This window comes from Quercus robur, chromosome 5, assembly GCF_932294415.1.
Source record: "Quercus robur chromosome 5, dhQueRobu3.1, whole genome shotgun sequence".
In the NCBI taxonomy this organism is placed as follows: domain Eukaryota; kingdom Viridiplantae; phylum Streptophyta; class Magnoliopsida; order Fagales; family Fagaceae; genus Quercus; species Quercus robur.
In genome coordinates this window covers 70,384,668-70,401,471 of record NC_065538.1, presented here as the reverse complement: position 1 = coordinate 70,401,471, position 16,804 = coordinate 70,384,668, and the positions used below count along the sequence as shown (strand labels likewise).

General features: G+C 36.4%; 2 protein-coding genes across 2 annotated transcripts; one reads left to right on the top strand and one right to left on the bottom strand.

Annotated features, from left to right (window-relative positions):
* Positions 1 to 196: 196 nt before the first annotated feature.
* On the top strand, positions 197 to 4,163 carry LOC126726904 (microtubule-associated protein 70-5). The gene is made up of 11 exons (XM_050432321.1): positions 197 to 577; positions 1,093 to 1,178; positions 1,394 to 1,459; positions 1,549 to 1,719; positions 1,829 to 1,999; positions 2,080 to 2,235; positions 2,362 to 2,508; positions 2,784 to 2,855; positions 2,939 to 3,496; positions 3,569 to 3,717; positions 3,865 to 4,163. Exons 1-11 carry the CDS (start codon positions 478 to 480, stop codon positions 3,881 to 3,883), a joined length of 1,695 nt encoding a protein of 564 aa, XP_050288278.1. The 5' UTR covers positions 197 to 477; the 3' UTR covers positions 3,884 to 4,163.
* A 3,703-nt stretch (positions 4,164 to 7,866) lies between these two features.
* LOC126726903 (pentatricopeptide repeat-containing protein At4g16390, chloroplastic) lies at positions 7,867 to 10,250 on the bottom strand. Its single transcript, XM_050432320.1, has one exon. It carries the CDS (start codon positions 10,169 to 10,171, stop codon positions 8,051 to 8,053), a length of 2,121 nt encoding a protein of 706 aa, XP_050288277.1. The 5' UTR covers positions 10,172 to 10,250; the 3' UTR covers positions 7,867 to 8,050.
* Positions 10,251 to 16,804: the final 6,554 nt, after the last annotated feature.

The following is a 16,804-nucleotide window of genomic DNA, read 5'->3' as shown; positions in this document are numbered from 1 at the left end:
TATATGCAGCTTGCACTAGAGTAGAGTCATCATCACTTAGAACCATTGAAAAGGAAAGAATTATATATATATATATATATATATATTTTAATTTATTTATTTGGAAGAGAGAATATCTATAGGTTATGGATTAGTTTAAGATAGTGAGGTTCAAAATAAAAATGATTATAAGGAAGAAGTAACCGTTACTGTAAAAAGGAGGGAAGAGAGGAGCCAAAACAGCCGACTAGGCCGGCTTATAAGTCATGAAATGTGCCTTTCAATTTTTTGCTTCACAGCAAGGGAAAGCCATCCCTCTCTTTGCGGTCAATTTCCTTGAAATATATGTCTCTTCCTCAGATAGTCTGTCATTCAATCACCCATTAAAACCCTTTAAAACCCACTTCTTTGTTCTTATTCTTGTACTTGATTTTTTTGATTTCCTTGAACTTCCAAGCACAAAAAAAAAAAAAAAAAAAAAAAAAAACAAAACCAAAAATGGTGAGCTATGAAGAACAAGTTGCATGTGATGAGCTCTCTCTTTCTCACCCAGACCCTCTTGTGTTAGAGCTCAATCGCCTCCAGAACCTACTCAAAGGTTTCTCTCTTTTCAAAACAAACACACACACACACTGACACACACTGCCTAACACGACATTAAACTTGTTAATGTGTCCATTACTACAGTGAGTTCAATAGGATCATTGAATTGGATGTTCAGGTTTTTGGGTCTATCTTAGTTCTGCTTTCTGATTCAGTTCTATGTTATCCTAGAGTTCATACGTATTAAGGACCAGTGTTGTGGTTCGTGTGATGCTGCCTGTACTACATGCACAAGTTTCTTCTTTTTCCCATGAGTTTTTAGAGTTGAACTATGCCATTACTAATAAATTCTTGCTTTTCTCTATGTATCTCTCTTAGTTTTTTTTTTTTTTTTTTTTTTTTTTTTTTTTTTTTTTTTTTTTCACTATTTTACTCTATTCTAAGGGCTCGTTTTCAAAGCTTATTTCCAATTTATTTAGCTTATGGAGTATATAACCACCTCAAAGCATGATTTCCTTTTTTCTTTAAAGAAAAAAAAGAGCTTAGGCATTTCATGATTTGAATGTTCAGAGAAGGATAGGGAGTTGGGGAATGCTCAAGGTGAAATCAAGGCATTGAGAGCCACTGAAGCTTTGAAGGATAAGGCTGTAGAAGAGGTAATCAAAAAAACATATGCAAACATTGGCACTCAATTTCCACACATTTGTGCACATTAACAGGATATGTTAATCTGTGCTATTATTTCACATTTCAAGACCAAAATTTTGTAGTACTAAGTACATTTGGAAGTTTTTGGTTTTGTAGGAAGAAACTATTTTTTAACAAATTTTCACTACTAAAATTCTGTTTGAATTTCATTAATTTTTTCCAGCTCAGAAATGAAGTTGATAAAATGGAAGAGAAACTCCGAGTTACTGAAAATCTTCTTGACCATAAGGTATATTTAGCAGTCACTAAATATTGTTTGGAATTATGGTGTGTTTAAATGTGAGATACTTCATTGTGTCAAAATCTGATGAAATGCAGAATCTTGAAGTCAAGAAACTAACAAGTGAGAAGAAAGATGCATTGGCAGCACAGTATGCTGCTGAAGCAACACTAAGAAGGGTGTATGCAAACCAAAAAGAGGATGATTCTCTTCCTATAGAATCAGTCATTGCTCCTCTTGAGGCTGAAATCAAGATGTACAAGAATGAGGTAGGTGATGAAATTTATAAGGAAATTGCTTTTAGAAACCAATGCAATATACCAACTTTGTTGATAGCTCACAATGCATACATTTTTCCTTCACTCTTGGCCTTTTCAGATTGCAGCAATGCAGGAGGATAAAAAGGCTCTGGAACGTCTCACTAAGTCAAAAGAATCTGCCCTGCTTGAAGCAGAGAGAATTTTGAGAAGTGCTCTAGAAAGGGCTTTAATAGTAGAGGAGGTTCAAAATCAAAACTATGAATTGAAGAGACAGATAGAGATCTGCCAGGCATGATTTTGCATCAGATGCTTTTTTTCTGATCAAGATAATGAAGAGTAATTAACCCAGTTTATACATAACACATGCAGGAGGAGAACAGAATTCTTGAGAAAACCAATCGCCAAAAGGTTTTAGAGGTTGAAAAGCTGAGCCAAACCATTCAAGAACTTGAGGAGGCTATTCTAGTAGGTGGGGCTGCTGCTAATGCTATACGTGACTACCGGCGGCAAATAGAAGAATTGCATGTATGTTTCATAGATATGTGGTGATTTCAAGTGTTCCACTGAAAATTTATTTACCAAGTCTTCTGATGATTTCGATTTTTTGGATTTTGTTCAAATTTCTAACCATGGTTTTGTCCAACTTCTCAGGAGGAAAAGAGAACACTGGAAAGGGAGTTAGCAAGAGTCAAAGTTTCAGCAAACAGAGTTGCAACTGTGGTGGCTAATGAGTGGAAAGATGAAAATGACAAAGTAATGCCTGTCAAGCAATGGTTGGAAGAGAGAAGAATTCTGCAGGTATTTTCCTTTCCCATAAAATTATAGGAAGCCCAATATTTTTTAAACATTTTCCACTTTAAACATACCCTTATTGTGAATGTGGGACTGATTCTGCAGTTTTAATTAGCTAGCTAAATCCATACATGATCAAAGATATTTAAAAACAAGAACAAAAAGATCATTGAAGTATAAACAAGAAAAGCAATGTTAATGTTAGAACTCAAGTAAATATACAGATGAAGGCATTTGTTACATATATTTTCTGTTTGATTAATCGTACCTTGCAAATGTAGGCAGAGATGCAGCGACTGAGAGACAAACTAGCCATATCAGAGAGAACAGCCAAGGCAGAAGCACAACTTAAGGTGAACATATAATTTCCTATCTTCTTTTTTCTTTTGATCTCTTAAATCTGTAAAATATCTGTACTAATGTGAATTTAATTCAGGATAAATTAAAGCTGAGACTTAAAATAATTGAAGAAGGTTTGAAGGATTCCTCGAGTTTCTCAATCAACCCTAACAGATTCTGTAAGTCCCCAAAAACAGAAAAGTCCAGCAACATATTTGGCTTTTTAACAAGCAATGGTGGACTAAGAAAGAGGTCTACATCCCAGCCAAGGGCTTCTACTGTCAGTAGAAGCTCTCCATTGCAAAACCCCATTGTAGAAAATGAAATAGCCAATGTTACTCTAGAGCTCAAACAAGCAAATAACTTGAAAAAGAAACATGCTTCTGGAGAAAATATGCTGAAAAAAAGTATATGGGCATCTAGAAGTAAAGTTGTTGATAGCAATGAAAAGGAGGACACAGATAATGATGAAACAACAGCCTCACCAGAAAGAAAATCCAAAAGTGGAGGCGATGAAGATCCACAAAACAAAGGAAGTAATGAAGATGTGGTCTCAGGATTGCTGTATGATAGACTTCAAAAGGAAGTCATCAACTTAAGGAAGCTTTGTGATGTGAAAGAAAGTACTTTGAATACTAAAGATGAAGAAATAAAGGTAATGTATAAGAAACTATGCTCTCTCTCTCTCTCTCAGAGTATTGATTGCATGTGGTAAAATTCCATGCAGGTGCTCATAAAGAAGGTTGATGCGTTGACAAAAGCCATTGAAGTAGAGTCTAAGAAAATGAAGAGAGAAGCAGCAGCTAGAGAAAAGGAAGCTGCATCAATGAAGGTGGATGATAATAGAAAGAATAGACATGCAAACTCATCTACAAGGTTTTTTCCTCTGTTTACTCAGCATTCTTGGTACAGCTATTACTAATTTAGCCTAATGCATTGAAACTCCTAGATGATTTAAAGATGACTTTTGCATTAACTTTGGCTGTCAAATATTAAACTTCTTGTGGTTTCCAATTGCTGCAGGGTAACAAAAGCATTGTGAATATTCCCTACATTGGAGAAAGTTGAAATTATGAGGAAATCTGAAATCATTTGATTCATCAGCCACTTTGTGTGATTTTCAAATGTAGATACACAAACGAAGTTTAACCAAGATAGTTAGAAGAAATAAAGGTCTGATTAGAATGGGGGGAATTGACTTTGTGATGTGTTAGATTTGTTTTGTCTTCTGTGTGATATTGTGTAAATTGTATCCAATATGGTTTTGCTTCCATACTTGTGAATAGTAAGAAGGAAATGAACTTTCAACTGCCTTTTTTTTATGGACCGAAATGGTGCTGATTTTTTTTTTTTATTAATGACTTACACACATAATGAGTTTTTGAACTCATGATCTCACCTTCCATACGCTCTTGTGGAAAGAGGAACTGCCATTTGAGCCAGGACTCAATGGCAAAATCATGTTGAATTTGAAACATAATTGAAAACTGCAACTTTATGATAAATTTGGGAAATGAGAAATCATTTGACATAAATAAAAATCAGACTTTCAAAAGTTATGTGAGCCTAAATGAGAAATCTTGACAAGATGCTGAAGTTTCTAACATGAAGATATTATGTATCAACAAAACACATTGGGAAACCCAGTCCTTATAACATTTCTTATAACAAAGTACTTGAAAGCATACATTTTATAACCTTTTTATGAAACTAAATACTCTCACTGGATTTTAGTCTTCCTGAAATTTTTTATAAGGCATTTGCTACATACCCGCATGCTCCACAACAAACATGTCTTCTGTTATGGTAACTATGGCATTAAACTTACCCAGAGTCAGAAAATATTCATTCCATGAATTTAGGTAACAAAGCTAGAGTCTGGCTGGCCTCTGAAGTTGCTAAAGCAACTCTTCTGTATAATAGCATGGGTGCCACAAAATCATGGAAGTGTGAAATTAATACAAAGATACAAATGATTACGAGATTCTTTTGAACTATGTAATATACACATCTATTGTGAAACTAATACTTTTGCAGAATTCTAGTGAGATATACTACTGTCACTTGTTACTCTATAATGACAAGTCCTATGGCTTTCGTAACTAGATAGGATGGAAAGCAATCCGTACAACAATTGTAGCAAGAAACAACTGTAAAACGTCATTAGTTAACACAAGCCACAAGTCATATACAACTGTTGTAATTGATTTGGTAGGAAAACACATTTTACATGACTGTCATAGCTTGAAACAACTGTAGCAAATTGTAGACAGAAAATACAACTGTCATAAACATATTCTACATCCTACACTGAAAATTTTCCCTACATTGCTAGAACAAAAAGAAGAAATACATTGAGAAGTCTGAGAATCCCGAACTGCTGTTCTCTTCACCATTGTTTGATTGAAATATATAGTTATGTGCTATATATACAATTTCCATGGAGAAATGGTTATGGCACAACTAGTTAGAAAAAGGAAGAAAGATACCAGAAGTTGTCCTATCACTCATCTCTGTCTCACTTGAAATAGAGTGGTTAAGACTGTGTTTCCTGAATCTGATAGTGTACAAAGTTCCGTGTCATTTAAAATTTTAAATAACATAGCTTTAGATACACCTTTAAATTTGTAATATCTAATCTGAACCATCATATGGATCTATTCCAAATGAAGAGGATGCTAATATACCTCAGGAATGGTAGTTAAGGATGGCTGCCATTTCTGACACCCTTCTCCTACTCGAAAGCCCCCCAAAGATCTGACTGAAATTTCTTCAGACGGGAACTTCTTTGTGCTTCTTAACAGTAACTGAAACTGTTCCTTAGTCACTACAATCTTTATTGTCATTCTCTTGCCAGTTTTGTGGTTGGCCGTTTTCGAAGACATCCATGGGTAATTAGGCTGTGTCAGGAGTGGTACAAGGTAATAAACCTCCCCTGGTTCTAGCCTAGTGTTGGGTGGCAATGGTGAATAAGGCTGGGCATGGTGCACCAGCTCAAAGCCATTGTAAGGACCAGAAGTGATCTTCTCAACTGGTGTTGAAGCATTGAACTCTTTCTCTCCTCCATTAAAGATGAGAACTTTGATCTTCTTCTTTTGTGAATAGGACACTACATCCATGCAGTTTCCCATTGTGCTTGAAAACAAACAAATTAGGATCATCAATTTATAATTTGGCATGGCCATATTTCAAGTTGGAGGCAGTTCAACGTGCAAACCAATACCACCACTACCTCATTATCAGTTCAATTTTTATTTATATAACCTTTCTTAGTTGCCCAAGTCAAGGGTAGGGATTTTCAAGTAAGCCCCCTGCCCACATGAAGAGATCCCACTATTTTCATTTTGATAATCTTGACGTCAACAAAGTCAGAGGTCTGTGCGTTTTTTTATTGCAGTCCTTTATCAAAGAACATAATATTTATTCAAATGTCAAAAGCCAACTTTTTGTTTAAGTAGAATTTAGAGTCAATTTTTTTTAAAGCGTTTAGTAGAATAGAAGCCAACGAATTTAGGGCCACAAAGGAAATTGCCCTGGTTAAGTCAGAGTCAGAAAAGGTGCGTAGCTGAGGTTCATGCACCGAGGCCAGTATCCTCTCCTGTGGTGTTACAATTATCTACAATATAAAATCATCCAACTGACTTTAGACTTTAGAGTTTTGGCAATAAAATCAAAGTGAATTCGTGACTTTGCATTAACAGATTTGTTTCCTTCTACTCAGTTTTTATACAGATTTATCATCTTCATCTCCATGCTATGACCAGGGGTGTACTTTCAATCTACCAACCTGACAAACAAGATCAAACCCAACCTAACATCACAACTAGGTTTTTTGTGGGTTGACGGGTTCAGTTGGGTTAAAATTTTATTTTGAAGATTGGGTAGGATCAAATTTAGGTTGACAAATTTTCAACGCAAGTAAACCCACACTATTAATAGTTAAAAATATATATATATATATATAATTATTTAAAAATTTTAACTTTGAGTTGTTTAGATTTTGGAATTTAGTTTAACTTTGTTGGTTTAATTTATTTGGTATTTTCACTATTTTGAGACTTAATTATGATGAAAATTGAAATATTAGGCTTAATTGTGTAATTCGTACTTATTTCTTGAATAAGCTTAAATAGTTGGATTAAAACCCAAATTTTTTTTATTTGATCAAGCAAAATAGTCTCAACCCAACCCAACTCAATACCTGATTGGGTTTGTTTTAGAGTTACATGAACTGAATTTGGTTGGAAATTTCTTAAACTAATAATATCGTGTTGGGATTAAAACTATTCCAAACCCAACCTAACCCATGCACACTTTGGGATTAGGAAGTGAACAGCCCAATACATTGTGCAAGACAAGGGAGCATGAATCTCATGGTCCCGCAACAAAATGTCATTTGCCAAGTTAGTCAAGGGTGTAATAATTCTTATAAAAGATCTGAATTTTTTTATCAAGATTTTCCTGAGAAAAGATAGGATCACATACCCCAAGAGATGTAAATCTAATCATAAGAAATGTGCGAAATTGAATATCTAAGCTGATTAAATCATCTAAGTTCTTCAACAATGTTTTGTTAATTTGTTTATCTTCTTGCCAATAGCTTACCTACAAGTATCATAACCTTGTGCTTGTAAACTACTTCCTTCCAATTATTCAATATATTCTTTTATAAAGTCCACAATGATATAGGTCAAAGGATATTTGACACATCCTGCATTAACAGAACAGAATTCAAAATCACATCTTTTCGGCTGTCCATGGAAACAACACCGGCAAGGCACCAGTAGCTTCAAGTCTCGAATCACTTATTACCTCTCCGTCTTTATCTTCCATTATCCCAGCAACAGCTTCTTCCCTTTTTTTTTCTTCTTTTTTTTATTTTTTTTTATTTTTTGCTTGAAAAATAGTAAAATACAAAACAATACTTTCCCAATTCCCATGTAGCTGTTCCTGAATTTATTCAATCATGGTCCTATAAGATCTGACGTATAATGTATTAAGGGATCAGAGTACAACTATAGGCAATTTTATCAAAAAATTCTTAAAACTTCATTAACTCTACAAGAGATTAAAGTATAAATAGATTTCATCGTCTAATATCATCTCCTCTGAGAGATAAGATCAAAAACAAATAAAAGAAGCATTTGAGAAGCAGCACATACCACTTCTAAGCATTACATATCAATGAGAAGAGCAGTTCATAAAACACCTAAGCAGCAACTAATCCAGGTGAACTTCTAGACTCTAACCACGATTGGGCCGCAACCTTTGTAGTCAAAAACCAGCCAACCTTATCTGGAGCCTCATGGAATGGAGCATTGAGTTCCTTCAAATGTGACTCAAAAACAGCTGCTAATCCCTTATCTGAGTACTTGTGCTTCCCATGTCCAGTATTGATTCCAAGCAACGGAGGAAGCTCCTCCCCAGATTCCAATGCCTTAGTCAAATCATTTATCCATACATGTAATGCAGTCAAGGCTGCACCAAGAGAGAGACCCTTTAGATATAGAGACCACTGGGTTGAAGACCTAGACTGAATATCTGTGTATATCTCAAGTGTAATCCCCAAGTCTAGTAGCTCACATGCTCTCTGCAACAGATCTAGTTTGACACAGATATCAATTAAGCAATTGCAATATGCCTTCCTTACATCAGAACCAATGGAATCAAAGAGTTCTGATGATCCCCTTTTAAATTCTTCATCATTATCTTGCTCCCCCACCAATAGTTGTACCACATGACCAAGCTTGGAATCAGCCTTCTCAACACAATCAGTAAGCTTACTAAGTTCTTCCTTTGGTGTTTGGGTCATGACATTCAGAAGACAACAGCAGAAGCGTTCATCTGGAGTAATTCCCAACTCCAAGAGTCGATGGAATGTCCTCACAACATCATCAGTACGCTGAGCTTTCCCATAACATTGTATGAGTGATGTCAGAACAAAGATGTTTGGCTCAAAACCTGCTTCGAACATCTCATTCAATGTCACCTCAGCCTCTGAGACTTTACCACTGCAGGAATATATGGTAATCAAGGATGAAAAAGACCAACTGTCAGGCTTGCAGGTCCCGGAATTTTTCATATCTTCAACAATCTCAACAGCCTCATCAACATAGCCAAGATCAGCACACATAGCCAAAAGAGTGTTGTAGAGAACTATAGTCAACTCCGCCCCCTTCTCCTTCATCTCCTTATATACACTAAGCGCATCTTCACCATATCGAGCTCTACCATAAGCCCGTAAAAGAGACGCATATGTCCCGAAATTCGGCAAAAATCCATTTTTTTTCATCTCTCTGTAAATGATCTTAGCTTGCCAAGGCCTCTTAGCTCTTCCCATTGCATCAATCAAAGTGTTATATATAACCAAGTTAGGCTTCACACCAAGAGCTTTCATCTCTTCATAAACATTCAAGCACCCATCAAAATTTCCCGACGTTCCATAGATTTTAATCAATGTTGAGAACGTCACTGGATCAATACGCCACTTTTGAGTTCTAGCTTTGTCATACAAACTCAAAGCCATATTAACATTACCAGCCCGTCCATAGGCGTCTATCATAGCCGAATACGTAACACCATCAGGAACACACCCAAAACTGGGCATCTTCTCAAACCACTCGACAGCCTTATGTGGAAATGAACATAGCCTAGCACAAGTAATCATAGTCGAAAACGTAGTGTTAACAGGCTTAACTCCTCTCTCAAGCATTTCATCAAACAGCTTCTCTGCTCTATCAAAATCCCTACACTTTCTAAACACTTTCAAAGTCACATTATAGAGTATCACCTCTCTACTTAGTTTCAACCTTTGTTGAAAGTACCTAAGTGCAAGGTATGCAGTTTCTGGATTCACCATAATATTAATAATAGTCACAGCATCTTGTTCTAAAATTCTATCACCTAAACCCCTAAGAACTTCAGCAACATCTTCCTCATTTGGACTACATGAATTCAAAGACTCAGCCATTTTCACAAGAGAAGCATACCTTGCATCATAGGAATTCTTGCGAAGCTGTGAAGCTCTGGAGCTTTTGGGATTGACCCAGATATAGTTTTTGGAGGAGGACCCCGATTTCCCATCTGGGTATTGAGAATCATTGCCCTTTGAGGGGTTTAAGTTCTGGGTTTCTTGTGGGATTGGGTCTTGTAGAGAAACATGGGTTATTTGAAGTAAGGTTTTTGGTTGAGATGGGAGAAGAGTGGGCTTGAAAGAGTAGGTGAAAGTGGAGGCTTTGGAACCAAGTTTTGGTGGAGAGGAAAGAAAGTTGCAGAGAGGTTGACGGTCGTGGAAAAGGGAGGAAGGTGAAGAGCAGAGATGGTAAGCCATTTCCCTCTCTCTTTGCTCTGTGTTTATTTTGGGGGGCTGAAGGGGTTTAGAGGGAGGGAGGAGGCCTTATCAAGTGAGCCGTTTATGAGCAATTTATTTTTCACTATATTGTCCTTAGTTTTATAACTGCAAGTGGGCCAAAATAGGGAATTAAGCCCATTTTCCTAACTATTTAGTTTGTAAGCACGGTTTTGAAACTATATTTTTTAATAACATCTCAACTATAAGAGAGCGATTTTAGGCTATAAATCGAGTGTCAAAGGGTTGGTTTACATGTTGTGATCAAGTTTGAGTTGGCAGTTTTGTCCACTTGGAAATCAAGTCTTAGAGACTCGATTTTCATACCGACCATTAGAAGCTCAATTTCCGTGTTTTAAGATTCCACGTAGACGCCACTTGGAAATCGAGCCTCAGAGGCTCAGTTTGCTAAAAGTGAAACCGAGTCTCAGAAACTCGATTTTTAAATTGTGGTCAAAATGTACTCCACGTGGCTGATCATGTCTGGGTCCCTATAGATTTGGTTTTTTTTTTTTTTGGGTCTCTCGGGTCACACATTCAGCAGTTTTGTCTTCCCCTCTCTTACTCCCTCTCTCTCATACAATCCCAACACTCATTGTAGTCTTCCCTCTCTCACTCCCCCTCTCACTCTCATACAATCCCAGCACTCACATTGCACATCCTTATGTCAAGTAAGGGTCTCACTCTCTAGTTGGTTGTTTAGTGTATATAGTGTTAGTGGATTTTACTAAAGTTAGTGGATTTTGCTAGTGTTAGTGTATATAGTGTTAAGATATATTTGTATCATGACTTTTGTTGTTTGGTTTGATATTTGTCTTTAGTTTTTTTGTTTTTTTTGTTTTTTTTTTTTTGAGTATGAAATTATAATCATTGATATATTTGTAGTTAGGTTTTTATCATGGGTATGTATCATGAATTTCTTTTGTTGTTTGGTTTGATATTTGTCTTTAATTTTTTTTTTTTTTTTTGCTTGAGTATGAAATAATGATTGATATACTTAAGATGTATTGTTGGTAGTATTGTTAGGTTTTTAATGATTGTATTGTTGTTTTTGATATTTGTCTTTAATTTTTTTTTGCTTGAGTATGAAATAATGATTGATATATTTAAGATGTATTGTTGGTAGTATTGTTAGGTTTTTAATGATTGTATTGTTGTTTGGTTTGATATTTTTATTTATATTTTTGTTAAAGCTGATTTTGAAATTTTGTAATAGGGTGAGTTTTGTCTTTAGAATTTTTTTGTAGTATGAAATGATAATGATTGTGTGTTTGTATGTGATGTGGGGTGAGTATATGCAAATGTGGGGTGACAAGTTGTAATTTTTGAACTTTGAGTAGATAGAAAAGGCTTTGCAATTGATGTTAAATGAAAGAGATAAAAATATGTCACTAACATATTATTACACTTGACTCTAATAGGTTCACAATCTCTGAAGAATATTGATATAAATGTATACTACGGTGAACCACTACTTCTAGCCCTTTGAAATCAAATGAGGACATTTCATTGATCAACCAACAAACAAATAGAAGTTCAAATATTTTGTGCTAACTTTATATTTTGAGAGAGAGAGAGAGAGAGAGAGAGAGAGAGAGAAGAAGAAGAAGAATATATATATCAGGATCCATTATAATTTTTAAAAATATCAAAGATACATAGACATGGCCCTTCATTTAAGTATTACCATCTCAACACCTTGGTTACTAGCATATACCAAAGCATCTGAAATGATAAAAAAATAATAATAAAAAAAAACCCTCAGTTTGTAGATATAGATGTAGAACCTCAGCAATTCAACCATTAACGGTGCCCTTGAAGGGGACTAGGGGATGGATGTGGGGTGGGTGAAGGGATGGTGGGACTAAGGGATGGATGTGGGGTGGATGGAGAGGGATTGGGGGTAGGGACAACCCAAGGGGTAGCAACAAGCGAACATCCAGTAGGAGCTGTGCTTGTGCTTGGGCTCTCAGTAGTGCTTGGCCTCTGAGTAGCCGCTACCGCAGGAGTAGCTGCGTCCTCATTTGGGGCCTCAGGGTCCGGAGGTTGTACACGGCCAATCTCATGCACTGCATTCAACACATTAATAATTTCCTTATGGTCCTCTGTGCCCACTGGGTGACGGCTCAACAAACAGAGGTATTCTTCAATCTGCATATGGAAAAACCAAGTATATTAGTAATGCAATACCAAATCAACAATGCCAATGAATAATAAAATAAATATTGGTTCTAAATTGGTTTTGCCAGCAATAATTGCAAATTATAGGAAGACCAAGTGTTACCTTTGACTAAATTTAAATTATCTTTTCTATTAAAGATGTAGCTAGCAGATAGCGTAGACAAAAATGCTAATTAAAAATTCAAATGAGCAGAAAATTAAAAATGATAAAAATGGGAAGAAGAATGTATACCATAACTCTAAAGGCTGAAATAGGAAATATGACCTTAGAGCATTTCAAATTAGATTTTTAAATCAACAAAGTTCTCTATAAGGAATCTTAAGCAAATAACAACTTTAAAAGGGAGGTTTGATGCTAAACAGACATTGGACCACATATCTCATGTTCTCTAAACAGTGGTTTCATGCTAAGAAGTACGGTAAGATGTAGAAGACATGGAGAAGTTACCATTAGAATCAATCTAGCACCGAGGACATCGATGAACCTCCGAGTTACCCTTCTGAACTAATTGAAGTACTCATGCTATGGAGGCATATTACCAAGCACTGCAGCACGATTACCCCACCCTATGATATGCACATCATGTTTCTGCATCCAATCAACGCCGACCTTCCCTCTCAAATCAATGGCATAAAGCATGGTGTCAATGTCAACGTTGTGGGGAATTTCTTGGATCATCCCAAATTGACGAACGACATGATCCGGTGTATGTTTCTCTACTAGGTGGAAACATACAAGCGGTATCGTTGCCGTCCACATAGCCCTCCCTACAACGCACCACGGTGAGAGGTCCTCTAATTCGGCTTCATACAGCTGCCACACCACCTACAACAGCCCAAAAACAAGTACGCAACACATTAGGCAACTATGTTTATATTTCAAAGTTCACCAAACATATAGCTTGTTCCGAAACATGTTAAACAAGGCATTTTCATACTTGGCCTGACAACATTAAAGCTATTTGCTGGTGACACCTGTCCCTGAAGATGTGGGCGGGCCTGTTTTTCTTGTTTGGGACCCACAACCACCTACAACAATCAAGAACAAGGGATCAATATCTAGAACTTTCCTACTAAGATAATGTTATGATTAAAAATTTTATGTTGACATAAATAATTCTTAGAAGCCTTTAAAATAAATAAATAGAATCAAGTTACATGATTGTGGGCTTAGGTAATGATCACATAATGAAAGAATCTGTGTATGAGGTAGAGACTTACTTTAGGGACAGTGGACCACGCATTGGAGGACCATAAGCACCCACTGGCGGGCCACGCTCAACTGCCGGGCACAAATAGGGGAACCTAGCCCATGCCCAATACTGGACCAACAGTAAGCACCCATCAATCTAACTGGCGTCCTTATAGCTTGTCCTGCAAAACTCTCGGTACAACTATGCAAGGCAAGCACTTCCCCAACTGTACCTTCGTGGGTTGCGAAGATCTTCTAACCGTTGCACCCACATTAGATACACCCTATCGCCGGATTTGTCCATGAATATTGTGTCCCCCAGTAGCGCTAGGATGTAGCATTGTGCGTACTTATGTAGCTGATCCTCTTCAGCATTAGGTGGCAATGGATCAGCAACTTGCTCCAAAAGCCGTTTGATAAGAATCCTCTGGCCAGTAAGTTGCTTATGCTCTTGATTTATAGGTTGAAAGCTAAGGAACTCCTGGCACACATTCACCCAATCTTTTTGCGTGCTCCCTGTTATAGTGTCACCATTAACAGGAAGCCCGAGAAGAACCTCCACATTCTACAATGTGATGGTGACCTCACCATGTGGCATGTGGAAGGTGTGAGTCTCGAGCCACCATCGCTCCACTAAGGTCGTTATTAGGCCATGGTCAATCTCTTTACCCAGTTACCTGAGGAGTCCTTCCAAACCAAGTGCCTTAATGATGTCAACGACTCGGTCGACCACCATTGGCTCTCGATTGGAGAACTCTTCAGTATGGCTATGGCAGGTAAGGGACCCTGGATCCTGCACAAAACGAAACCATGGATTAACATATGACAGCAAGTGCATATACATTGTATGAATTAAATGCATGTATATTCGTTAAAATCTTTAGTGCTGTGTTTTACTTGCCCATTCCAAATAGCTTCTGACTGATGGGTGGGCTACAACTTCAACACCGACGCGTCAATAGGGCCAGGCTGCGTATGGTCAATCCGTCCAACATTTGCAGCATCCATACTGCACAAGAATGAGAAGCAATTAGCATGTAATAGACATGATTGAAAAAAAAAAAAATCTAAGAAATATTCTCAAAAAACAACTACCAATCATCACTCCACTATAATTGACATTTTAAGTTAGACAAAAAGGATTTTTCCGGAATAGATTTATGCCCGAGTATTTTTTCTATTGATCGGCAACAAACTTTAACTTGATCGTCTTAAACCAGGTAAACATACCATTCTACACATTGCAAATAAGCCGCCAACTTATTCTTTCACTAAGGCCCACCATCTCTATATTCTAAAGAGCCCACAAGTTATATCAGACAACTTTTTCCACAATTCCAACAAGAGTTCTAACACCAACTACTGGAGTGCCCTTAAAATTTTTAAAATCAATGGAACATTGAAACAATGTAGAGCAAGCTAAAAAATGATGGTGAAGTGATTTGATAAAGAACTACTGTTCATACAGAATTGCCCTTTAATTTCTCAGAAATCAATAGAGCACATACACCAAGTCGATTGCCTTGACATGCTAAGGGGGCAAACATCATTGCAAAGGCAGAGTAGAATGAACAACAATTAGAACACCATCTAAAAAATTGTTGACTCTTATGAGTAAAAAACACAACAATAGCTAACAAATTCAGGGGATCTATGACCTGATTGGAACAGTTTTGTTTTTCTAATTGTTAAAAAAAAAAAAAAAAACCATGAACAGGAACAACAACAAGAACACACAAAAACAAAAAGCCCTACTTTTTGAGAATAAGAACGACAAACTGACTTCTATTGTTTCAGTCATTAAAATGTGTTTGGACAGATCCAAACTTTTAAACTTTTGTAAAAACAAAAAGTACAAACTTGGAAAAACAAGTGGTAGTAACCAACATTAAAACTTTTTTGAAAATAAATAGTAAAAAACTTGGAAAAACAAGTGAAATTAACAAACATTAATATTTACTGGTTGTATCCTTGTTCTAAAGCCTCTTGTTGCCTCCATCATTACGATATTAGTAAGAGAGTAGCTTAGTTCAGTCATCAACATGAAATTACTTCAAGTCAAAAATACAATACACACAAAACATAAATAATCAGTTCATACCTTAGTTAAATATTCAAATTATATTAAAGTTGGTTCAATAAGTGCAGTAAAAATAACGCAATGAATTTCGGGGGAAAAAAAAAGTAATGCAATGAGTAAAATTTTGATTCTGCTAATTAGCACCCAAAAGTTTATGACCTATAGCATTTAATTGACAGAGTTTTCATGTTATTAGTGAAATCTAACCAATATTCATGATAGCAATATTTAATGGTCCTAATAAAAGATTGCATTCTTTCTAGTAAGTTCTAATAAACTCTTCTCCAACTATGGTCAAATGCAAGGTTGAAGCATGCCCATCTTTCTAGTGTATTAATTATCATGTTTGATGACCTTTTGCAAGAGTATAAAGCACAATTAAATCATAAAATGGTGTTCTACAAGGCAGTAACACATCTCTTTCTGTAAACTAGCAGGGGCTACATTGCTCAAGGCTCAAGCTCTTATCCTACATTCAAGTGGACCATCATCCTCTTCTCCTAGACCTATGTTCCAGGGAATAAGTTGCTTGGGCACCCTCTCTAGTCTCCTTTCTTCAGTCTATTCTCAGCAACTCTCCTTTCTACCTTTCTCATGCTTTAAGAGGAGAAATTTATTAAGGTTTACACTACATGTTTGATAGATTTTTTCACAATGCATTATTTTATTGCCCACTAACATAGCCATAAGATCAAGACACTCACAGAATACTAGCAATTTTGCAGGTTTACTGATTTTTTTTTCAATAAGTAGTAATTTTGCAAGTTTACCGACAAAAGGACCGATCAAAAAGTACAAGCTGAGACTAACTGGTACACAAGGAGGCCTAACCAAGAATGAGAACTACAAGAGGTGGATATGCATTACAAATGATATTGAATGCAGAATACAGGAATAAGCACCACTCATGCATTCAGAGGTCTCTAAGTCAATTACCCATGGTAAGGACATGTAAATGGTTACGCAAACAGTAGTAACAAGAATAGCATCAACAACCATAAGTAGATCAACAGTCTTTTTAAAACATGTTTCTTTTAAATTCCATAGTAGTATAAACCATAGCGTCTTTGTTTAGGACAGTACTAAAAGAAACACATCATTTAAGCACCTAAACTTGTTGATCCACATGCCCTGACAATAAACATGTGGTTGAGCATGTGAA

Excerpts from the sequence above, each read along its gene's own strand:
- LOC126726903 (XM_050432320.1), bottom strand. The coding sequence starts at position 10,171 with ATGGCTTACCATCTCTGCTCTTCACCTTCCTCCCTTTTCCACGACCGT.
- LOC126726904 (XM_050432321.1), top strand. The coding sequence starts at position 478 with ATGGTGAGCTATGAAGAACAAGTTGCATGTGATGAGCTCTCTCTTTCT. Across the intron at positions 1,460-1,548 it reads AAAATCTTCTTGACCATAAG|AATCTTGAAGTCAAGAAACT; the intron begins GTATATTTAGCA and ends GATGAAATGCAG. Across the intron at positions 3,497-3,568 it reads CTAAAGATGAAGAAATAAAG|GTGCTCATAAAGAAGGTTGA; the intron begins GTAATGTATAAG and ends AATTCCATGCAG.